At 40.5% G+C, this 26145-nt stretch overlaps 1 protein-coding gene across 1 annotated transcript; it reads left to right on the forward strand.

Moving 5' to 3' along the window:
• The first annotated feature begins 3460 nt into the window (after positions 1-3460).
• On the forward strand, positions 3461-24965 carry CCDC66 (coiled-coil domain containing 66). Its single transcript, XM_066195328.1, is given in 21 exon segments — positions 3461-3535; positions 3537-3609; positions 3612-3633; positions 4622-4686; positions 6314-6336; positions 7178-7595; positions 8438-8555; positions 8727-8830; positions 9805-9923; positions 10667-10843; positions 11637-11768; positions 13305-13555; positions 13918-14002; positions 14789-14950; positions 16394-16535; positions 16966-17088; positions 17587-18065; positions 18991-19028; positions 19282-19547; positions 19986-20113; positions 24604-24965. Coding segments are annotated over 21 exon segments (3081 nt in total). The 3' UTR covers positions 24685-24965.
• The last annotated feature ends 1180 nt before the right edge of the window (positions 24966-26145 follow it).

A 26145-nucleotide genomic window follows, 5' to 3' on the forward strand; every position in this document is an offset into this window, starting at 1 on the left:
AAATACAACCATTCAGAGTGGGGTTCTCATGAGTAAGTGATTGAAAAATCAATGTGACTTGTTCTCTGAAGTCAATTACAACCAGATATTAATGGTATTTATGTGTCTGGAGATCAAGACAGACACCTGATGGGGCTTTCATAACACCTACCTCCCACTGAAATCTTATCCTCTTACCTTGCTTATATGAGCTATTACAAGGTTTAATTAATGAGTGATTGAAGTACTTGTACAGTGTTTCATGATCCTTAGGAGAGATGCGTGTAGCCTGAAAGCATTTCTTTTTGGTCCTCTGGAATGATAAATCAAGGACTTAGGAATGCTGGTGATTATCAGGAAATTAAATAGAGCCTGGTAATGCTTTTCCTGCAAGCACTGCACCAGTCCTTACATTATAGAAACAAATATTATCTCTTCTCCTTTCTAAAGGCAGAAGCACTGTAAATAATATTTTTGGACAAGCAGTAAAGGAAACAGACCTTAGATTTTTTTCAAATGTTTAATTTCAACTCCTATGCTGCCCATTATGTGTATTTCATGCCTACATGAAAATTCTGCAAAGAATCAGTGAATAAAACAATTAAAAGTAATAATAATATGGAAGCATGACAAGTTAGAATGTAGTCCATGCAATTAGACTTACTGTCATGAACAGATAGATTATCCATAGTTTGGAATGCGTGGCTACAGAATCCAATCCAAAAAACCAAAATGCCTAATGATAATATGTAGATTCTGCAGCCACATATTACAAAAATATATGTCAGTTGGAGGCAATTAATTTCATGTCTTGTGAAAATATACAGGGAAGATACAGGGAAGATAAAACCAGCTTATGGCTGGAGTTTCACTCCCTAATGCACCCTATATTAAAAGTCTTTAAATAAAATAATTGTCTTAAATTTGAAAGATTCCAATGAGTATAGTAACAAATATTGAAGGGTGAAAAAAACCAGTATTTTTTAAATGTGTGTCAGAACAGGATTTATCTTCAGACTCCTTTGTTGGTTTTCAAAAAATATTTTAAATTACAACATGTAGGTAAGATTTTCATGCCCATCTAAGAAAATGTGTCAATTTATAGACTGCCTTAAAATTTGTACTGCCTGCATTAGTGCACAATGTCCACTCAGTGCAAGACAGGTAACTCGCCTGCTGAGGGACAGAGTATTCTCCTTTCCATCTTTGATAAATACATTGATGGAGTCCTTCTCCAACATGTAAACATTACATAGGGGCTCCTCGTGAAACTGCAGCTCTGTTAAGGGACTTTGGATATTTTTAGACTTCTGCCTCTTAATGCGGGAACGACACATGACATTCCCAAGGCAGTTTGAAAGCAAAAAAAGAAGTTATCTGGCCTTCATGATGATATAAAGCCAAGTGTGCAGTAGTGGAATCAATGATTTTTATGTAGGAAGTTCTTTTACACGATTTACAATCTGCGTTTGCCCAAATGTTTTTACTTTGTGTAGTATTTTATCAAATGCCTGAAAGACTTGTCAGTTTTGAAAGATCCAATTCCATATATATAGGACAAGTTTTGTAGATAGTGTTGATTTTTCTACAAAGAACACAACTGGTTTTTTACCCAAGTTCTGAAACCATCAATCAACTACTATCAGCTTTTTGAAAGAACATATCACTTGCCTAGTCAAACACTAATAATTTACAAAATATAAAAAGAAATCCAAATAGACTGTGAAACTTGTTTTATAGTCGTTATAAGATGATTTTCTCCATGACAAAGTTTTGAAAAGATGCTTGAAATTATATTGCCACCTGCTGTTTCTGACAAAAAGCAGGAGCCAGGTCTGGTTGGCTATATTATTTAAAATTCTGCAAGTATTATGGAAATCTATTAATTTAAGGAATCCATTGTGAAGCAGGGGATGAAATCTCACTGCTTTCTTGTATGTTCTGTGCTTCACAGGACTTCATAAGCAGTGCACTGTTGAGAAAAACTCCAGGCTTTCTTTTCTTTTCTTCCCTTGTTCTAGTCCCTAAATGAATGTTTCAAAGACTTCTTAGCTGATGTATAGATAAGTACGAAACAATAAGCTGCAAAGCAATATTGGGGGGGGGGGGGGAGGGATGTCATAATTTTGTGTGATGAGTGATAATGTAATAGAAATACAAGCAAAGCAGTTCAAAGATTTTTGTGCACACAATCAACTCCACCTCAACTGTCTGTTTCTCTATTATTGCTTTGTTTCCAGTGCAACCTCCTAAGGGCAGCACTTCTCTCACAGTCAGCTGGACAACACACGACCCTTTATCTGTGGTACCTTTGGTAAGACAAAATTTACCACATCTAGAAGCAACACTATTCCAGACAGATCTTGAGGTCTTAACCTCCTTTGAAAAAAAATGGAATTCTGTAAGCATTTGGCCTTAAGCATAAGCCTAAATGCCATCTTGAATAGCAAAATAACAGGTTCTGAAGCATTTTATTGAATCTGGCTATATTCTTTAACACAACCAGATCCTCCTTTGCAAAACGTAGATTCATTTAATTTGCAGGTTTTCGGGTCCCGTTATTCCAGAAGGTGTACCCATACAACAGAAGCCTTCGATCTACAGCTCCTAAAACGCTCCTCGAGTATCAAAATGACCCAGGAACACGCACCAGCACCTGGAGCGCGGGCTGGGAAACCGCATCGCCCGCGCCCAGCAGGAGCGCGATGCCGAAACCGCACGGGCAGCGCAGCACGGCGGGTCTGCCGAGACGGTGGATAGATGGATAGACGGACAGACAGACACACACACACATAGATAGATAGGTAGGTAGATAGAAGATCGATTAAACGAGAGAGCAGCCGCCGCCCTTCCCTCGGTTTCCCTGCTTTCCCTCCTTCCTCCGCAGCCTCTCGAGGCCGGGGATAATCGCCCAGCAATTGCTTCGCATCCTCGGCGGCGCTGCGAGACCCCAGCCCCCGGGACGAGGGTGTGCGGGACTCCATCCCCCCGGGACGGGCAGGTGCGGGATCCCATCCCCAGCGCTCCGGCCCGCGGGATGTGCGGGGCTCCATCGGGATCCCATCCCCAGCGCTCCGGGCCCGCGGGATGTGCGGGACTCCATCGGGATCCCAACCCCAGCGCTCCGGTCCAGGGGACGTGCGGGGCTCCATCGGGATCCCATCCCCAGCGCTCCGGCCCAGGGGACGTGCGGGACTCCATCGGGATCCCATCCCCAGCGCTCCGGCCCAGGGGACGTGCGGGACTCCATCGGGATCCCATCCCCAGCGCTCCGGGCCCGCGGGATGTGCGGGACTCCATCGGGATCCCATCCCCAGCGCTCCGGCCCAGGGGACGTGCGGGACTCCATCGGGATCCCATCCCCAGCGCTCCGGGCCCGCGGGATGTGCGGGACTCCATCGGGATCCCATCCCCAGCGCTCCGGCCCAGGGGACGTATGGGGCTCCATCGGGATCCCATCCCCAGCGCTCCGGCCCAGGGAATGTGCGGGACTCCATCCCCCGGCGCTCCCGGCCGCGCCGCCCCGCAGTGCTGCGGGTGCCCATTGGTGGAGGCCCCCCCGCGGGCAGCCAATCGGCGCGCGGCTCCTTCAGCGGGACGCGAAGTTGAGGGCGGGCGATGCGCGGGGCGCCGCGGCAGCGCCATGGAGCTGGGGTAAGGAGCGAGCGGGGCAGGGTCGCACCGCGCCGGGCGGGCAGCGGGACGCGGGCAGCGGGACGCGGGCAGCGGGACGCGGCTGTTCGTGGAGGGGAACGGGCCCTGCCCCGCGGAACGCGTCGGTCCCGCAGCAAGGCGCGCAGTGCCGCGCGGCCGAGGGAGCGCTCTGCGGGACAGAGCCGGATTAGCGACCCTTGCCGCGGGGAGGGCCTCGGGACGGGCTCTGGGCGGCGGCGGAGGGGGCGCGGCGCCCGGGACAGCGCGTTCCCTGCGCGTCCCCCGGTCCCGCCGGCACAAAGCGGCACCGGGACGGGCGGCTCCGCTTACTGAAGGGCCCCTTCCCGAGGTGCCCCTTGGAAAGTTCCGTGCGAGATCGAGCTGCGCTGGATGTTTTCATTGTTAACATTTTTATAACGAAATGTGAAGATAAAGGGCTATTTAGAGCGCTTTGGTCGTGTTGGATTGTCCCAGCTCACGGAGGAAAGAAAGGCAGTTGGGTACTTTACACTGCCACGTTTTTCTCTTCTCGTAATCGTTCATGACAGCGCTTGTTGCGCTTGCGAAGGCGAATTGTTGTGCGTGGAAACACAACCAAAGGCTGGTTGCAGAGCACAGCCCCGCTTTGTGAACAGCGCTGGCCTTCCGGGAGACTGGGTAGCGACTTGTGCAGCACCCAGTCTGTATTGTTGGATTATTGAATTGTTGAGGCGTATTGCTCTGTGTAACGATATGGAGTGGCAGCTTTAAAGATCTCCTTTGCAACATGCCAGTGCCGTTTTTTCAGTATTTATAAAACTACACCCTCTTCAAGACACGTTGATTTCTTTAAGTAGCTTCTCAAAACAGAGCTTGGGATGTGAAGGACCGTCTCGAACCTCAGTAACTGTTGTAACTGTGTTACAATTAAGTACAGTTGTTATTAATGTAAACATCTTACCGTTATCAGGTTACTTAATATTTCAAATCTCACTCTCTCGTTTTGCAGCGATGGACTGAAGCTCAAAACTGAAGTGCTGGATGGAAAGCCTAGGCTAATTTTAGCTGCTTCTGGTATTTTTTAAAATTATTTTCTCAAGTAATCTTTAAAGCTTCTTGAAGTTAAACCTAATATCTAAGGGATTTAAAGCCCAGCTTTCCTAAAATATTTTTCAGATTAAGAAGAATGTTTGTGCATTGTTATTTACAAGTCCTGTCTCCCACCAGCTCGATTTGGAACAGTAGGTTGATAATGAACTCTGAATGTGTGCACCAGGGAACAGCTGGCAAATAGTCTCCACTGCTTGGTTTGTCATTAAAATAAAAAGTTAAGTGCTATTGTGTATCAACTGGCATAACTTGATCGTTTCTGTAACTTTATAGTGTGTGACTTGCCAGGATAAAAGAGGCTTAATAGCTGCTTGGTTTACACAGCTTGGCATCAGTACAATCACATTTTTAAAGTAGCTTCAGTATTTGCAATTAACATTTTTAATTTTCAATAAGCAGTTTATTTAGGCCAAATCTCACTACTACCATCTGAGATATACTGAAGAAACTGATGTTGGTAATTAAGTGTTAATAAATTCTATTTCAGTGTTTTGTCAGACACATGTCTGCAATAAATTCTATTTTTGTGATTTGTCAGACATACATCTCTGTATAAGTCTGCTTTTCCTAACAGTTCTACATTGCCAGGATACAGAAATTCTCCATTGAATGCTGTTAAAATTATATTTCATTTTCTTCATTTACCAGACAGCTGCCTAATGAGACATTGGGTGGTGTTTTGAGTCAGAAAGGAATTCCAGTGCTCTTTACAACCATCCTTAGCACCTTTGGCTGGATAGGGGCAGTCAGTTCCAGAGTGCTCCAAGATGCACTTGTCCTGGACTGTGAACTAGCCTTGAGCAAGCAGTCTTTTCCGGAATTATCTTGTTTATACACTGATTTAAACAGCATTTTCTTGAATTCAATGCTGTCAAAAATTGCATCAAGTTGTATTTTTTCCTGAATTTTGGTTTCTGCACTGAAAAACACTGCTCACATTCTTAGGGGTTAAGTAGGATTATACTGCAGTGGCTTAAGCTGCTACTGGATATAGCTTTTCTCTCTTACACAGGAAAAAAAAAAGCAGCAAAGAAGATAGCTGTGTACAGGATTTCTTGAGTACCACATTCCCTCTATTAATATTAAAACATTTTTTATTCATTAGTATTATATTGAACATTCTATTGAACTTGTTATTTTTGAGACTACTGCACCTCTATGCATCCTCTAGGATGTGAGTTAAAAGACTGAGCAGAAATTCAGGACACAGGTGTGGGAGTAATGGAGACAAACAACATCATGGAACCAAAGAATTGGCACGGGGCTCTCTGAGAAACAGTGAAGAGCAGGGGAAGGTCAGACTGGCACAATAATTTAATTAGATGTGTATAAAAACTATACAGGCTTTGTTTTTACACAAAATAGTTACTGAAATTGTCTGATTTTTTTCCAACATGCTTTTGAAGTGTGTATACTGAAATAAGTTTAAAAAAAGTAAAATAATCAGGGCAGATGCTGTGGGAAAATTACTTTCCCCCTGATTTACAAAAGTCAGATGAATATAATGTTTTATTAATTTCTTGAGATTGTTTTTCAGGAGCAGGTTGTTATTAAATACTTCTTTCATATGTTTGTGTTTGTTTCCCAAAAGATAAATCAAAGCCTGCCATGAAGGTAAGTGTAAAATTTTTAGAGCACACAAATTCACTATTGGTTAACAGAAATTTTGGGAAATTGAACTGTTTAAATACTGGTAATCAATTACATTTATAAAAGAGTAATATGTACTTATTGGTCTTTTCTAACTTGAGATATTCTGTTATTTCTCAGGTTTATAATAGCTGTTCAAAAGGATGAATTCAAAGTTTTATGACTATTTTTACCTTTTCAAAATGGTTTAGTTTCTTTGACCAAGAAGTTAGAGCAGCAGAGGGAATCATATAAATCAGAACTTGCAGAGACCTTAAAGGAATTCTGGTAAAATAGAGATCTGAAGTGTGTTTAATTTCAGGTTTGGTCTTACAGGTTGTCTCTGAGTAAACTCGAATGTGGTGGGTTTGAGAAGGAGAACAAGCAGAAAAAGGTCCCAATACACAGGAAGTAATTACAAGTTTGCACCAAGGACCTTGGAAAGGATAAATCTTTAGTTCATAGTGGAAAAATCAAGATTAAAATACTGCTGGCTGCATGGTGAAAACATGTACATTTGGAGCCAGGTTTCAGAAACACCAAAGTAAAGCAGAATTAATGCTTGTTGATTCTTTTAAGTGTCATGCTGCCTAAAATTATTATTCATACTGTCATTTTGAAATACTCAAATTCAGGTACTGTATCTTCTTGGGAAGTATTCATGGTACTCATGAAGATATTTCATTAGCTTATACAGAGCTTTAACTGATGGAACAGAAAAGAAAAATTACACTTATTTTTCTTGTTGCTTCAATCTTGTTTTCATTTGTTACAAATACATTTTTTCCCTTATTTAATAGATGGTGATTTTTTTTTGCTTTAACAGATGGGTAATAAAGCCAGAGCACCTAAACAGGCATTGAGAAAAACGCACACTGGGCTCATCTGGAGGCCAACACAAAATGCTTGTATCAAGCAGGAAAATTTAACAAAACCAAGGAGTGAATCAAGCTTGTCAATGGCAAAAGGTGAAAAACTGCAAGTTAATAAACACTCCTCACATGAAGCCACAGCTAAAGGTTACCCTTTGGTTTTCCAAAGAGAGAAGACAAACAGATATCCTGATTCAGATGATCATGGTATTGTGAAAAAAAATAAACACATACCTCAAGCCCCACATGTATCAGCTGAAGACTTAAAAAGTTTGGTGTGTTTAACACAAGCACAGCTTCAACAGATTTTGATGATTGTTAAAGAAGGAAGAAGCATCTCTGAGACTCACAATGAAAAGCAAGAGGAAATGGGTAAGATACCAGCCATTGGATGCGTTTGTTTCATGGCAACAGAGCAAAATGTGAAAGCTTAACTTTGAGTCCATAATTCAAGTTTAGTTGCACATTGTAGAAATGTTGCACTTATGCTGGATGGTCTTGGACAAAATACCATTTGACATTATGGATGTGACATTGTTACTGTGAGGAACCAAGCATTTCAAAATTATAACAGTAAAAAAGATGGTTTGATAGATTTCCAGTGTTCTGAAGAGCAAAGCAGCAGGATGCATTGTCACTGATGCAAAATAAGAACCATTTTACATTGAGGGGGAAAAACACAGAACTGCACTGTACTGCTGCCCAAAGAGAGGGGCCCTTCTGGTTTGTGAGGAGTTCAGGCCTTCCTCTGTGTCTCAAGAGCAGTTCTGCCATTTTCCTGTGGCCAGAGATGGATTAGTCTTTTTGCCTGACTGGACTATTAGTGCTGAATAGCATTTTTCTTTTCCCCTCCCCGGTTCTTCTTAAATGTGTAAGAACTGTTGCTTATCCTCCTTTATTGCATCATTCCTCCTATTGGTGGATCTGTGGAGGGGGTCAGCTTTTGCACCAAGAATAAGACATCCTGCAATTAATTAGAGTCCCAAACTCTGAGCCCTTAGCCAAGAATAAGTGATTACTGAGTCTGGCATTTTAAAAATACCCTGTGAAGGTCTAACTTGTGTGCCTTAACTATATAGACAGGGCCAAAAACACTTTTGTTAAATTGTGGGGAATCTACAAGTTTCTGCTGCTCTCGAAGTATTTACTCAAAGCTGAACAAAGTTTAGTGGTTGTATATACATTTATATATATATATTTCTGTTCTACCACAGCTACTAATGAGAACATTTCAGAGGAAAATGTTCTAGCATCACTCCAAAAAGCTTGTGAAGTTCCAGATGAAGCAAACTCTGATTCAGGCAGGAAACAAGAAGCACATCCAAAAGTTATGTAGGTACATTTGTGTTAGTGCCTATAAAAATTGTGTCTTCAGTAAAGTTTCATATCATATGTTCTTAATAACATTAATATTATTTATAAATACTAATTTAAAAGTTACCTGTAAAATTTAACAGATCAGCTTTCTGGATAAAAATCTTCCTCCTTCTTCCTTTTCTCTAGAAAGGATTTATGGAAACCTGCTGACTTGTTTAGTACCTTGGGTGAAAGAGAAGGGGAGAAAGCCTTATTGGAATTTAAAAAGACCCAATGGAAGAAGGAATTAGGTATTTATGATGTGTAAAATACAGTTTTGGTCCATTTTTGTTACACTCAGGATGACAAGAAAATTGATATCCCTTATGCCCTTTTAAATTTCCTTAGTACAGTTGCTACAAATTGAAAAGTAAATACTAAGTCTCCAAGACAGATTAAGATTCTTGAATTTCAAGTTTATGCCAAGATTATAAATTCTTGCAAGAAACACTTCTTGGCCAATTAAATATTACCTCAAATAAATGTATTGTTATGCTTTGTATTTTAGGTGCTACTTGCCAACAGTTTTGTCACAATCTGACAATAGCTGACAGCCATTATCATAAAAAAATCCATTTGTTTTTTAACGGCAACAGTATCACCCCAATCTACGAGCATGACTGAGTGTATGAAACTGCTGCTTGAACTTGGTAGAGTTTGCAGTCCAGCCCCATCACCAATCAAGGGGGATCTCTGGAGGAAACTTAAACTGTTTAATAGAGTAGTAAATTCTCTCTGACAAATTAAGCTTTTTATGATTCACATGGAGGAGTGCTGTCTTTTGTTTTGAACTTGGATTTAGACCATTTGGTTTCAAGGTTTAATTCTGCATTGTCAGTAGCTTCCATTATAGCTCCATTGGTTTTAATAATATTACAGTAGTTCAAGACTAGTGTAACAAAATGGAGAGAGTTCATATACTTGGTTATTTGTAAATTTTCCCTGGGATACTGTTACTCCAGTGCTTTTTAGTCTTCAGAGTGACTCCCCTGTTACCTCTGCATCCCCAGGCAGACACTCTTGAAGAGCAAGGTCATGACTGATTGGTCAGACTTGACTTGGTGACAACTCTTGCGTCCATTTCACAGTCTCAAGTGGCAGGAGAGACATACATTGCTGTTGTTTTTCTGGTTTGTTTTGTTTGTTTGTTTGTTTGTTTGTTTGTTTTAATTGCTAAATGTTTGCAATAGGAACTCTTACTAGAGCTTGGTTTTATTTGTTTAAGATGAACAGGTAGCGCTGAAGAAGAAACTGAAAGAAACTTTGGAAGGAGAGGTGGGTTATTTCTGGGCAAAACTTGGCAGTAATAAAACCCATAAAGTGGAAACACCTGACCCAGACCAGGTAAGGCTGTCAATAAATACAAAAGCACAGTTTTCACAGCACTGTTGCAGAACAGTTTAACTTCTAATTCATAGATTTTATTTTCTGTACAAATCCTCTAGAATCCCACATTGGTGGTGCTTTAAGCCCTCTCAGGGCTGCAGCTGCCTGGTCCACACTTACTTGTTGCTCCAGTTTGTAACTTCTCAGCTTAAGATCTTTATAGCAGGAACAACCCATTCCTGTCCCTTCATTTGGATTCCTGACTAAAAAGTGTAAATCTTTCATTATTCTGTTTCAGGGAATAGTCTCAAATGTAATTCCTGGCTATATAATTATATACATTCTTCATGAGCTCTCCCGTGTATTTGATTGCTTACATAATGAGCATAGCCAAGATGATTTCTACCTTTTTTTAAAGGTGTCATTCTGAAAACACTTGTGTTAGGTAAATACATTATATTCAAAGAGAGTTCTCCAGTGAAATTTATTGCTGTTAAACAGAAGTTAGGGTTGTATCTGCTACAATTTCTTAAAACAAAAGCAAATTGCACTTTTTTGTGGCACATACAGCATTCCTAGCAAAATTTTGACTCTGTCCCATAAGAATTTCTTTCAGTCTACATAATTGATAAATAATGGATAAAAGATGCTTAGTTACAAACTTCAGCTGAGGTTTTAATGAACAGCAGCTTCTAGAAGTATAATTTTGTTAACAAAACAGGTGAACAAAGTAAGTCTTAAAATGGTCCCTTTATTTGCAGACAGTGTTTCCAGCTGACTCAGTTCATGGCACTGAGGCAAACTCTGCCTGTACAGCTGCCTTAGCCACAGAGGCTGATGGAGTTGCACTGAATGTTCCAAGAGTTCCAGCTGGGCAGTCTTCTGATTTCAGTTCTTCTGACTTGCCAGCTGGCAGTTGCACAGCATTGGTTCTCAGGGTAAGATCTTAAATTGCATGCTGGGGTTTTTTATTTACTTATTAACAACAAATGTTTGTCTCAAGAAGTTCTTTTAAACGTGAAGAATTCCTTAGACCTTTTTGCTGTGTATAAATGACTTTGTCTGAATGAGTGTTTACCAAAATATCAATGCTTTGAAGACAGCACTTCCTTCAAGGCTGACGTGAAGAACTGTACTAGTGCTGTGACATGCAGTATTAATTAGTTTTTAAGTATGTGTTGAAGAAATAGAGAAGTGGGAACCTGTATAAAATAAAAGAGATTGATGGCAGAAGGTTCAAGAAGTAGGTTTAAAGTTATGGATGGTAGGCAGTAATTGAAGAGAGTTTTTTGTCAGATGGCATGGGAAGTTCCCAGTGCTACTGGAGCTTGTTAAATAATACAGAGATCCATTAAGAAGCAGAAGAATGAAGATGGTAGCTCCTTAATTTGAGACATATCACTGCTAATTAGATTGTAGTGCTGAATCTACGTGGAACACAGACTGAGCAGTGAACCATAGGAACAAAAAGGGATTTCTATTCATGATACTAGTAAGTAGGGTTTTCTGGGGTGAGAGGCTGATGATTCAAGTTAGTAATAATCAGAATTTATCTTTCTATTAGCAGTCAGACACTTGCTACAGGTACAAACTTACATCCTTTTTTTTGTGCCAGAGAAAGGCCCAGTTTTGCTCACCAACCAAAGGCAGAGCTTTCTGCCTAGTCTTTGTTATGTGGCCAGACAAGGTACTTATTTTTTTGTAGAAGAACTAGCAGTTATCTTATTTCAGGAAGCTGTGCCACAGGAGCGACCTTTTAGTGTTTTGAAACATGAGCAACAGAAGAAGTGGCTTGAAGAGTTGGACAAGCAGAAGGAAGAAACTAAACTACGAAAAATGGAAGAAAAACTTAATTTATCAAAGGTATCTGTGGTTTAGAGGGACTCCTTGAAATAGAAGTCTTTCTCTATTTTTGTTTTAAGAAATAAAAAATGTAATTAGCAAAGCGGCGGCAAAGGTGGAATTTTCTGCAGCATGTCCAGGTTTTCACCATAAGGATGCCCTTACTGAACATTGAGCCAGTGGCTGTTCAGGATTTCAGTGTCTGGTGTGTTAGAGGGCTTGCTGCAGGGATGGAGACAGTGGTAGCAGCATCACCGAAAATCGGGGAGAAAGTAAAACCCTCTAGCACTATATTTGAAATAATAGAGAACCAGGCATTACTTTTTTTCTGGCCAGGATATGCCAAGGAAAATATTCCAAACACAAATATTTTTGCAGGATTTTCCCCCGAACTTTATACAGTCAAAACCCACAGAGATGCACTATTTTAAAGTTCATTTAAAGTCCAGAGTTGAGCAACCCCCAGTATTCAGTTTCCCATTGTATCCGAATCTCCTCGACTGCGATGTTAACTTTAATTTTTATCAGTCCTTTCCGGACCACATGTCTCCAGTTTTGTCAGAGGGTGGATGATCAGAGCTGGCCACTGATGTTTTGTTAATGTTCCGTTGATGGCCTTTTATCTTTCTGAGTATCTTTGGGCTACTCCCATTCTGTTGGTATGTTCAGCCTATCTCCTTAGAGTGAGGCTACATCTCCTAAAAAACTAAAGAAAATTCCTTTCCCCAAGGCAGAGTCAAGTCAAGCCTAACTAGAGAGACAAAATAAAAATTTAAAAGTTCTATTGTCTCCAGCAGTAGTGCTATACTTTCTTTCCCACCATCTGTAGAAGCACTTGGGTTTGCAAGGTCGTGTAGAGACCACTTCTAGACACTTTAGAAGAAGAAAAATTGTCTAGACTACAGGAGGTGAGAAGAGAGAAAATGAGTACAGTGTGTCAGAGTGATGCTAAAATCCTGTTTCTAGAAATATTTTTTTAATACAAACACGTTCATGAAACTTTCAAAAAGCAAGCACTTCTCCAGAAAGTACTGAAGAAAATAGCCTTACCGTTTTTACCCTCCAGAGACAGCCTTGCTGCCAGGGTTGGTTTCAGACCAACACGAGTCTTGTCTTTTCCTGAGTTGCTGAAGGAATCAGGCTTCCTTTGTAAACTGAGTTTTTTAACTGTGAGGGGAACACAGCTGGGAAAGGTGCCTTCATTAGCTGCCTTGTTGTTAATTGGGTAGGTGTGCTGTGGAAGGAGGGCTGCAGACACGGGACAGTGACCTTTTCCTTTTTTCATGAAAATGTAGTAGCAATATGTTTGTGTGACCAGGTATGGATCAGCATTATAATCTGTTATCTGACTTGTATTTTAAGTAACAGAGACGTTTGTCTTGTCACTTAAGGAATTAACTGCTGTGTGCGTTGTAGCTTTTCAAATGTTCCTGGTGTACAAAATGTGTATTGTCTGTTTTATTAACTACGCTTTACAGAAACAGTGTAACTGAATGCTTTTGCCTTTTTTGTTTTTGTTTTTTGTTGGTTTGTTGTTGTTGCTTGATACTTACTTAGGCAGAAGAGCATGACAGATGGGAAATGCATTTTGATTCTTTTAAGAACCACTTTAATGCTAATGCACAACATCCCTTAAATGGAATGCACAGAAAGCCTGAAAGTCTTTCCCTGTTACCTGACCCCAAGGACCCGACTGTTTTCATTCACCCTTTGTCACCTGCAGCTTTAGGCAACCTCATGCCCTTACAGATGGGAAGTGCAGAAAATGCTGCTAAAAATGGTGCTTTGGAGCAAAGTCAGAGAGTTAGGTGAGTGAGCTTTGTAAGGGTAATTATTTTCCCAGCCAGTACATTTCTGGTACCTCCTCAGAAAAAAAACAAAACAACACACCTTACATTCATTTGGCTTTTGCTTTTTTTCAAATACCTGTTGTTTCACTATTGAAAGATACAAGTGCTGCCATTGTTTATTAATGAAATTTACTGCAAATAACCTTACTTGTTCCTTAATGAAAAGAATTTCCTAATCTATGAATTAATTTATATACTAATTTATAATTAACACAACGGGATAACCTCCATATGAAAATGAAACCTAACTGATTCTAATTAAGAAAGCCTTAAGGATTGTCTTCTTATGATTGAAAACATTGACATGTCCCTTTGTTCAGTTTCCTCCGTTCCATGACGGCTCTGCTGGACCCTGCCCAGATTGAGGAGAGGGACAGGAGGCGGCAGAAGCAGTTGGAACATCAGGTAGGCTTTGGTTTTAAAGCCTCACTCTTTTTTAATAAGAAGAAAGGATGAAATGTCTTATGAATAAAGCATGAGGTTTAATACCCAAACCCAGGGAGGCACTTGACTTTTATGCTTTAGATGACATATGCATTGTTTGGCAGTATTTCCTTCAGTCAGACTCTACAATTCTCTTTAAATATTTGCATGAGATTATTGCATTTCTGTAACTGAATTCCTGCCTCAAAAAATGTACAGTTCAGTCTTTGGAGCTCTAGCAGGTTTGTGTGCATTTGCCTTCAGCTTCCACTGTTACAAGGAGGAGAAATCTGATATTTACAGATTCCTACTCCATGAACCTTTAGTTTTTTGTCTGCTTTACTGACATTTACCGAACCTCTGTGGCACCCTAACAATGTTTGTCTGCGTGCTGGTGTCTCTAGCACAGTGTGAAGAAGTGTCAGTATAAATGACCAGTGTTCCATTACTCTGCTGGATCAAACTTCTGGATAACTGTATGTGCACAAGGTGAAAATCAGACCTTCATCTCTTTACAAGACAAAAAAGTATTTTCTAAAACATAAAACGCTCCTTTTTTCTATTTGAGTATTTCAGACTGCTTGATTGGGCTGGTGGTTTTCCAGAAACAAAACCAGGATTGACTGAAATAAATTGTCTTTATGTTTGGTTTATTTTTTTCACTTGTCCAAATCCAATTCTGCACATACACAAAAATAACAAATAAATACCTTACAATATGTTAATCCTATATCTTTTACTTTGCCCTTTTTTTTTTGATCCTGCCAGAAAGCAATAATGGCTCAGGTGGAAGAAAAACGGAAGAAGAAGCAACTGGAGGAAGAGCAGAGAAAATGGGAAGAACAACAGGAAGAACTGCGCCTGGCACGAGAAAAAGCACAACTGCAGAAACAGTTTGAAGAGGAAATGCTCAAACAAAAACAAAAGGAGGTGGGGTTTGCATTATCTTTAGTGCAGATAGTCAGTGATAACACTGAATTTTGAGGATAACAGTTCTTGTTCCTCAGTTGCAAAATTTTCCTCATCATTTTGAAAATGAAAACTATCCAAAATGAAGACATTTGAAACAAAAAATCTGCTTTCTTAATTAATAAACATACAGCATCATACATGAATAAGGCCAAATTCTTTTTTTGAGCAAGGGCCTTTTCAGGAAGGGAAATAAGAGCTGGCAAAACCAGAAATGTAGTTTTAAATAGTGCAGAAACATCCGTTTAAAAATGCAAAATTAAAATGAAAAAATATCTCAAAGTATGTGATCCAATTATTGTTACTGGAAACTTGATGCTTTTAAGGTGCTTCAGTACCATGAAGTTCATCTGAGTGAATGTGCTTTAATTAAAGACTTCTTAGGATATAGTCTGGAACAGGCATTTTAAAAGTCCTTCACATTCTCCGTTTTTCCCCTGTGTAGATTTTGCTGAGCTTTACACAGTGTTTTCATATAAAAGTTAAACCAAAGGTACATTTTCACTTTCAGTAAATATGGATTTTGCATTTCTGTCTCTCCTTTAACCTCTGTGGAAGGTTAAACATCTGGTCTGATGTTTCATTCTTCCTTTTGGCACAGTAGAGCTATTACTGTTGGCTTCTTCTTTGGAACAGTAGCAGATTCCATGGTGGTGTAAGACAAGGTGATTCCAGAAACAGTTTTCTCCAAAGCTGTTAGAAATTTGCATTCCTGATTTGTCCACATTTTCTGGGTGGAAGTGTGTAGCATCTGCCTGTAGATGCTTGAACAGGCTGCTTCAACATGGGGAAAATCATCCTTCTCTGTAATTGCTCAGCTCCTTTGAAACATGTGACAGCACCAGTTGTTCTTTCCAACTGCAACTGCAGGAGCAAGTAGGATCAGCTGCTAATAACAGTTGGGAAATGAGATTTTCCTTGGCCCAGTCTCCTGCACCTTGAACCCACTGAGTCAGGGAATTGTAAGCCCCTGACATTTGCTGGGGAACTTCTGTCTCCTTCCTGTGCAAGTATAGGAATAAGGTGGTGTTTATTACTTTTATTTAGGCTCCTTTCATTTCATTAAACCACATGTTACAGGAAGTCACAGATGGCTGACATCAGATGGCATCTAGAAAAAGAGGAATTTATTAGAAGGGAAATAAATATCCAGATAATTTGGAGGATCTAAATGCTCACTTTTTAATGCTAAGACTGAAGAGCTTTCATTAGTACAGCAAAGGTTCGGAATTTAAAATCATAGAAATTATAGATTACATACTGTGCTTACTTAACTAGTTTTAGTTTTGAAAAGAAAAAATACTTTCCCTAAATAAAAATACATATAAACCTTGAGGATTATATGGTGATTAAATAATCCAATTGATTTTATTCTCAAAATAAATAATCACTTTTTTTTTGAAGGAACTTGTAACTCTTAAAGCCAAAGAGCTTTATCAGACAATGGAGAAAGCTCAGGAATTAGCCCAGGCATCAAAACAAGAACAGGACACTCCAGACTTGGCTCAGAAGGCACATGACATTTCAGCACTTCAGAACAGTGGTGGCAAGTATAAGTCTCACAGTTCGGCTGTTCCTTTGGTGGTTGAAATCTAGTTGTTTCTGGGATTGGGGTTGGGGTGGGGTTTTTTGGTTTTTGTTTCCCTGTCTGCATTTGGGTCACAAACTCAATTTCATTACAATCTATTTACCTTTCAAACAAATACATGCATTAAGTCCTATGGAGAATATTGTGGTTTAGAAAGTTTCAAATACTGTATTACATGACGGAAGAAATGCAGAGATATTGGCAGGAATGCACAGGAATACTCAGACCTATGTGCTGTCAGATTCCCAGTGGGAAATGGAGAGTGTTGGGATTTGGACCAGAGTTCTCAGTGTTGCTTTGAGCTCTACATCACAACAGTCTGATAACTCTGTGGCATGGTTTAAATTGAATGTAGGTTACTAAATGGAACAACTTTACCACTCTTCAGATGATACAGTGTTTGAAAACTGTAATTGTGGCATTTCAGCAGGAAGTAGAGATTTCCCTGCTGGTGTGGAGAGTCCCCCTGAGGCGCAGGCGTCCCCTCGGAAGGACACGGCGGTGCAGACAGGTACCTGAGTTACTCTGAGCGACCTCCAGACAGGCAGGGGCACCTGAGCCTAATCACACTTACAAGGAATAAAGCTAGAAATACTTGCGCAGACACAGTCATGTTGGTGTATCACAGTGTACCACTTTATGCCTCTATTTATCACTATTTATTCTTCTAAATAAATGATATCTCTGTATAGTTGTTACTTTCCAGTTACAAATCCCATAGTCAGGAATATAGTGTCAGCTTAGGATCACAAGCCACGTAGGCCCAAATTTTTTAAGTAACTTGATTTAGTTCTCCAGCATTTTGTGTTTTATCCCTTCCTCAGTGAGTTTGCTTCTACAGGTCCTATCTGTCTTCCACAGAAAAAAAAGGAATAAAAAAGCATTATAAAACTGTAGCAGCCATTTTTAAAATAAAATAAGTAATGGTAGATTGATACATACACAAAAGTCTACCAATTAATTTGAGTAGCTCAGACTTGGAGTTAAAATACAATTTTTTTTTTTTTAGATTGCTTTAATACTTCAGCATACACTGAATCAGCTGAGGAAAGAACTGCATGTTGTGAATCACCTGATATTTCCTTGGAATATAAAGAAACCTTCAACAGCAAAAAACACCAGAAGGAAATACACTATATGGATAAAAATAAATTTTCAGGAAAAGAGACTGGTGGTATTTACAGTGATCTATATGAGCAATATGCAAGAAAAGAAAGACACATCAAATCTTCAGAAAAATACAGCAAAAGACCTGACTGGAACATAAACAAGCCTGGGAAAAGATACATTCCAGCCTCAGAAAGGTACCCTAAGGCACTACAGAAACAGAGGGAAGAGAGCAAAGTGCGCCGCCAAATGGAGCTGCTGCAGTTGGTAGAAAGGAACAGCCCTGGGCAGCTCAGTGTGAGAAGGGAGGGGCTCTCAGCCAGGTCTCTCTCACCTCGGGAAGAAACAGCTGTGAAGAGCAAGGGCCACAGAGGCAGAAAGGTGGGTCACTGTCTGGCCTTGGGGAGCAATGCTCTGTTTTTAAGGCTCTTGTTCCTCACAGTTTTACCTGGGTGGGAATTCAGTTACGTAACCGCAGCATTGAAATTCTCCTCTGTGGCTCATCCTTATGTCAGCATTTTGTTGTTCAGCAGGAGCAGAAGAAAGTATTCGGATTTTGTGACTGCGTTTTTACTGTTATTTCAGTCTTCCAAAGCGTTGATTCCTTTTCATTTCCTCACTGATTTATTGTGTAAACGGAGAGCTTGATTGCAAGCAGCGTGCAGGTCACAGTGACATCACTGACTTGCTTTTTTTTGTCCAGTCGTTGTGTTGTGCTGACAGGTGAGGTACAGCAGTACCTGCTCAAGAAAACAATGTTTATTTCTGCAAAGGTTATGGAATACTGGGGATGTACTGATTGCCACAGAAATGCATCCTTCTTAGTGGAGTCATTCTCCATTTGCAGTAAGCATTATATCAGTAGAGCTTGTGGCTGGAAAAAAGTCTTTTAAAGAAAATACTATCAAATATATTCTTGGCCTCTCTCTTGCCCTCTCTCTCACTTGCTCACTCTCTGTATGTATGAACACCTCACTTTCTCACACCTTCAAATGGCAAAACTCTGCCCCTTTCCTTTAATATGTTGGATTGAACCTTTCAGGTTTATGCCAAGGACAGGAAAATATACATAATATTTTTGATAGTGCTTAGAGCTGCCAGAGACAGAAAATTGGAGCAAATCTTCCTGTAATTTGTTGATTTATTTCATGGGCAAGTCTCTTAAATGCAAATCTTTCTCCTGAACCCAGGTCAAACAGGCCTTTTGGAATTTCAGAACAAACTTTCTCTGAAAAATCAAAGCTTCTAATATAAAAAAACACGGTGATTTTTTGTTTTACTTTGGACTTCTTTGATTTTCTCCTAGGAAGAAAAATTTCATAAGAATCACTTGAGTGAAGAAAGGTACGTCAATGCTCTGCATTAACGAAACATAGAAATACATTATTACTGAAATGCACCTGCTTTTCTTTCCTGATTTTTAGTTTTTTTAATTAAGATGTATCTAATTGTCTACTGGTAAAAATATACAAGACCATACAGATTGGAGGTATAAAAGCAGAGTTAATGAACAAAAATCCTGTCCTCCAAAGATTCTTTGTCTCTGTTATTTGAGAAAATCACATTATTAAAGTATAACTTCGGTTGTTCCATACAGATCTGAATCACCACACGTTCCAGCAGTTAGGAACAGATTACTCCAAGTACAACGGAGACAGATCCAGGCTTCTCATTTGCTGGTGCACAACCACCAGGGTGGAAGAGCGGACAGCCAGGCAGAGTGCCAGCAGAGGAGCTCCCCGCCTGCCCCCGAGGCTGCCAGACCTCCGACGGCGCAGTTCGTGCCCTACGTGCGGACACGGGAGGTTTATTGCCTCCCTCCAGGGGCGCCCCTGAGCCAGCCCTCAGCACACCACCCCCACGGTACTGAAATGATGCAGGGCGAGGAGAAATGTTACAGCCATTCACGCTGGCGTGCTGCAGCTTTAGCCTGCTTCGTGTTTGCTTTTTACTGAATCGTCCAGTAATCTCTCCATGGCACAGCAGTGCACAGAAGGGCTGTGCAGCCAGTCTATACTCAGCGTTAAATGCAAAAAATCAAACCAGTTTTAAAAAGTCAGAAAAGCAACAAAAAATGTATTACCGATTTCTTGTTTTATTTACCTTTCATGAAGTGTGATTGCACTTCCTTGCATTACTGTATAGAGGTTGGGGTTTAGGAATCTAAGTGTTGTTTGATTTAAAAATAGAGATTGCAATAGCAGCCAACCCCTGATTTTCACAAACTTTCAAAATCTGCTGCTTCAAAGTTAAAATTAATAAAGAGTTTTACTAACTGATTTGATATCCATTTACTTTTAGATTCTTACCAAATGCCACGACAGATTTTTAGCTCAGATCACGTTATAGATCCTCTCCTAAATCCTGATGTAGTTACAATCAGAGAGAGACAAGAAGCAATTCTCAAAGGATTGTCAGAATTACGACAGGTAAGCAAAAACCTATTGGATCACTGCATGTATGCATATATATATATATACACTGAAGTAAAAATTACTACATTATCTTTAATTCAATTTCCATCACTAACTGTATGTTTTGAGCCCTGTCCGCTACTTTTGTTCCATTTTACTAATTTTTTCACATGTTGCTTCCACTCTTGGACAGTCCTTAGAGAGAGAATGTGGATTCCTTAGTCCTTAAATCAGCTGTGAAACAGTGACGTACCTGAGCAAACTTGAAACCAAAAGAAATGACTTTGGTGTCCAGGGTTTCAATGGTTTCAATGACTTTGGTCTGTAGTTAGGGTTGTTTATAGAAAATGTATCAGTTTCCAAAGAACAGTTTTAACACAACACTGGAACCTTGTTAATGAGGTTTCCCCTCTGCAGTTCCCAGGTCAGGACAGAACAGTGGGGTTGGTGCAGAAGGGTTGGTGGAGTAGTCTCATGTCAGCCCTCGAAAAATATTGTAATTGGCTAATTGGAAGTTTGACCACTTAAAACATCCTTCCAAGACAGCTGATGCTTGTTAGCATGTAAAAAAAAAATTCGGGATTTGTCAATCAGACAGGTTTTCCGAGAAGAAAATGAAAATGAGCTTAATGCCACAGACACAGGAGCTCCTGAGATCAAGCCTGTGTGTGTTTGTGTACATTGTTCTCTTTGTGGTCAGGTACTGGTAATGGCATCTCGTTATTAAAGCCCCAGTGAATTGGATACTGCACCTGTTGGCAACAAGGTGTGGCCACAGGTCTGGACATGCACATGAGCACTTCTCTCTGTGCCTCTAAATGGCATGACAGGACTGCAAGACAGAAATATGTTTATTTCAGGCTTGCCTTTTCGTTGTGAAGAACACTGAGAATAAACATGTACCAGTATCTTCCCTTGCTTTTGAATGGGTCCAAACTAAATGTACTTTATTGCTAGCAGCAGGATTTTTCTCTGCCTTGAGAGAGGAAAATTTCATAAATAATCAAAATAATGAGAAGAAAATCTGACAGTGATGCACAACAAAATTAGCAGTAGTTGATGCTGTTGATTACCTGTCATGCTTTAGAAGGACAGAAGCACTGCCATGTACTCATAGTGCTCCAGCAGTAAGGCTCATGACTTTTCCCAGATCAGTAAGAAAAGTTGTGACCCAAGAACACTGAAAGGCCAGTTTCTAACAGCTTCTGTGAAAAACAAAGCCCACTCCTTTTAAATTTTTAAGGGTTTTAATGAATAAGGGACAAAACATAAAGCAAAAGATACAGGCCTGGGTGCATGGCAAAGCCAGTGGCCCCCCCACTTCCTCAGTCTGCAGTCTTTTATACTGTTACAGTTGTGTTACTTCCTCAGATGACTTGGCAGATATATTTTGAGCTCATTGACTACAGTCTTGCTTCAGATTTTCAGTGTTTGCACAGTTCAGTAGTTGCAGCTGTTGGCAGTCCAGGGTGGTCTTCTCATGGTCTTTGGATGCCACTTTTGGGCTTGGTACTTCTCCTTTTATGGTCTTCTGCTCTCTGCTTATGCTGTCTTGGATATGCATTTTGCAATAGCAAGCATATCTTAAAGTACATCTTTGGCAAGCCCACTTACATCTTGTGAAAGCCCTGCTTCCCCATTTCCACTGCCCACAAGCAAATACAAATCTTAAACTGCTTTTTAAGTATAAAACTTAACAATAATTATTTGCAAGCAATTACAATTTTATAATTTAAGTAAATTAATTGTAGCAAAAGCCAACTGCTACACAGCCGTTTATAACAGCTCCCACATTGGTTTCACTGGATCTGGTCTTCCCCACTGCTCAGTAACATTTTTGTTAAATATCTACATCTGTTAAGTATTTCAGCTTCTGATCCAAAGGAATCTAGTCCACAGCAGGTACTGTAAAGACACCTTTACTGGTGCCAGGAGCATGCAGGGGTCAGCACCCCCACCTGCACGTCCCACTGTTGTTCATTTCACACCAGCTTTTACACTTGTACAAATCTGACACCAATCCCTGCCGCTTTTCTTGGAGTCCCAGATCTGGGCGTTGGGGCCTCACATAACTTGTGGTTTTCTTACCTTCAGCTTACAGATACAACACGCCATTCCAGCCTAACTAACATAAATAACTACATCTTCCTTTATGACACAGAGATCTTCACATCAAACTTACGGGCCACCTCCACCAATTTCACTGATTACGCTCTGGTTCCATATCTGTTCTTGCAGAACCTATGACTTTGCATCTTCCCTGATTTCTCTTGGTACTTTGGGAGCTTTCACTTTCAGCTGGCCAGGGCTAGATCCTTCTTTGGGAAACAGTTACAGTTTGCAATAGCCCTTAGGTCTTTGTTCTATTCACAGCCTGGTTCACTTCTTGGGACAAGTCCATGTGCTGTATATTTCACTTGACTTGCCAGTGGCATTTTGCCTAAGAGTGAAGCCAGATTCAAGGTACACTTTGATCCTTGTGCTTGCTGAGGATACAATAGCCATGGTTATTTAAACAGGTTAAAGTTGGCAAACAGGTTACTCTTTCAGTGATCTTGGTTCTTCTAAAGAGTTAACTTAAAACATGTGGAGTTCCTTTTTAAATACCCTGCCGGCTGCAGGAGGCATTTAGGACATTTCAGTATATCTTGTATACCTAAGGGCTGTGTACTGATGTACAGATGACACCTGTTTTGCATCAGTTATTTCACTGAGAAAGTGTGAATAGTGCAGGATTTTGTCTGAAATACAAAAAGCTGAGTTTTCTGTTTTAGAAGATAATCTGTTCTTGCTCTTTTAGATTTATATATACATACATAGAGTGGGTTGATAGTTTCAGACTGCATACATCCATATGTATCTATATTTACAACATATTTAGCCATTGTTTTGGCTGGGGGAATTCACATAATAGTCACATAATTTGACCAGTCTTTAGTCTTTGAACTCCACAGTGATAAAGACAGCTGGGCTGGTGCAGTAAGAGCCCAGTGGGACTGGCTGACCCAGGGAAAAGAGAGGGCAAAGGGAGGGTGAGGGTGAGTCTGTCACCGCATTTGCTACAAGCAAATCTCTTCCTATGTCTCAGGTCACAGCAGGAATAGGAACTAGCAACAGACTCACTTTCCTCACTGAAATCAAAAGTCAGTGGATAAGCTGAGCAAAGTGAATTATTTGTGAAAAAGAAGGGCCAGAGTTTAAGAAAGAGGAGCACACCCCCCTCACCCCCAGGTCAGTACTGCCAGAGTCCCCCATTGTTCCTGAGGCGGCAGCAGCGCTGCCAAGGGCTGCAGGTGACAATGGGTGGGTGGGGACACAGCCCCACGCCGCCCTGGGGAGGTAGTTCCCGTTGCTGAGCACCTTTCCAGTCCCTGTGCAACCCACGTGATAAAGACTGAACTGCCAACTTTCAGGGTTACTTGTTCCTCAGCTCTTGGTTTATTTAGGGCAGTTTATAACTTGGTTTTGTGATGTGCTTCTAAATGGAAAAAATGCTCTGTAAAAATAGTAATTATTGACACAGAGACTGAAAACACTGACCCATTAATAGAAATAAGCAGATCCTGTTGATTGATTAGAAAGCAATTCATCAAGTGATTGAAAGTAGGCAGCTGCTGCCTTAGAAGGAGCCAAATTGGAGTCTTACAGGCTGCCTTGCTGATTTTCCTTTGGTGCCACCAGGAATCTGTGCCTAAATTGCTGTAGGAGCTGCTGCCTTGTGCTATCTACGTTCTGAGCTGTGCCAGCAGCTTGTAACTCTTATCTTTAAGAAAGGCCTTGTAACTGAGAAAAAAAAACAACTTTCCTTTTTTAAAACAAAAACTTCATGGTACCAAATTGTTTCTGACAAGTCTAAAAGAGATGGAGAGCAAGGGGCCAGATGCATCAATATATATATGATCCTGTTAATTGCACTCAAAATACATACTTTTAATTTATGCACATACTTGACATAGTTCTATCATGTATGGCTTGATAGACAAGGCTACATTTCCAGGAGGGTTTTTTGTGACAGGTTTTCTCTGTCATCAGTACTTACAAGAACCACTGACACAGCAGGAACCTTGAACCTGTAGACGGTTAATCTGTGTGATTAACCTGACGTTAATGAAACGTCTGACACTGGTCTAGTTCCAGTGGCACTGCTGCCCTTGCTCTGAAGAGTATCATTTGTGTCAAGGCTAAAAGTGTGTCCATCGGGGTTTGGGTTCAGCTTCATGCAGGAATTCACTACAATACTGCAACTGCAGAGACAGTGCACAAAGGGATGAGAAAGTTTTCCTCTGCGTAGTCATCCCTGGAAACTGGCCTGCCTCCCACTCCAGTCACACTTGAAGGCTGCTGTAGAAGTTCCCTCTCCTCTATGAGGCTGTACTGGGTGTTTTTTTTCTGAACTTGTGTACTTAAAAACCATTGGGCCTTAACAAGGTAATTGTTTTTATCAATAACATTTCATCAGTTCAGGGGTGAGGTAGACAGAACATTCACATTTGTATTTGTTTCAGGGCCTCCTGCAGAAGCAGAAGGAGTTGGAGAACACTCTCATTCCCATTGTAGCTCAAGAAAACTTCATGCCACCGTTTTGAGAGGTGCATATGAATGTTCTGAATATGGAAATGCACAGCACTTTGCTACTGTAATTAATTATGAACCACCTCTTTTTTTATTAAAATTAAATTATGAGAATTTTGATAGACTACGGGGTCATGTTACTTTAAAGTCATGATGGTTTGTTTAGAATGGTTTTCATGCTACCTGAAGACGTGTCCATTTAATACAAACCACCAAAACCATGGAAGTAAACTGTTACATGGGTTTTTGTAGAACTCAGTGTGTGAATTTTGATAAATAAAAAGATTAAGATGTATCCTGAAGGGCTTTAGTTATCTTTGCTGGCATTTTCAACTATACAAAGCTGCACGTATTTCAATATTCAGCCACCTTTTAGGCTTATACAGTGCATATCAACTCAAGCACTCTCAGATTTTAAGACCACAGTTCATCACACAATCTGGTACGATTCACTGATAAAAGAAAAAATTACTTGCCGTGTTTGGGGGGAGGGTAACAAGTGTTAAGATTAGTCTGGTACTGGTTCTTAACTTGAATAAATCAATCTACTGTTTATAGAGTGAAAGAATCAACTTTAGGCAAAAGTTTATGGGTGGTTTTTGGTTTAAAACAGCCCTTTTTAACCAATAATTTTGTCCCAACAAATTTTTGAATTTAGAGTTACGTAGTTTCAAACATCCACCAGGTACCAAACAGTACCCAGAGAAAAGCACTAAAATTACAAACAGGGAATCTCCCAAACACAGGACTCTGCACAACGTGAGGATGAGCAGTGTGATATACAGTGTAGAATAATTTGTGCTTAATGTAATATATGGTATAAAGTCATTTGTGCTTAAGAATTAAAGTGTGCAGGAACTGTGCAGCCCCTGCCAGTAACAGGGGAAGAAACCGATTTGCAATAGAAAGAAGGGTGGCACCAAAGGGAGATGAGCCTCCTCCAAGGATGGACCTGGTGATCAGCAGCCTGTATGTATCTATGAGAAGCTCATCTGTGTCGACAAGGGTGTGCATCCCAGTCCCAGATTCCCGTTAATCCAATCAAGCACCCATGCCCTCCGGAAAACTTTTCAAAAGAGGTTCCATGAATATGCAAGAAGAACAAGAGAGACAAAAAGAATGAGGCAACCCGTCCAGCCGAAAAACTATAAAAATGGACCCCGCGAAGGCAGAACTCGTGAGCCGAGGGAGGTTCAGTGTGCTAGAGGCCGAATCTAACGTTCGCCCAGTGCCGACCCCGGGCTCGGGACTGTTTTTGCTTGTGGCTTTCTCGGCACTTATATTTCAATTTTTCAATAAATTATTTCTATTGATTAAATTGGCTGATCATTGATTACAAGTAGTAAAAGCCAGGAGTCTCAGCAAAGGCAGCAATGCAGCAACAAGGGTCATCTTGGAGATTCTACTGCTGCCTTCCAGAAGCCTCAGGGAGAGGACGATGAACAAAAGAAGTGAATCACTGAGAGAGAAAAGGT

The sequence above is a fragment of the Chamaea fasciata genome, unplaced genomic scaffold (assembly GCF_029207755.1).
Source record: "Chamaea fasciata isolate MVZ Bird 193981 ecotype frontalis unplaced genomic scaffold, bChaFas1.0.hap1 SCAF_13, whole genome shotgun sequence".
NCBI lineage: Eukaryota > Metazoa > Chordata > Aves > Passeriformes > Sylviidae > Chamaea > Chamaea fasciata.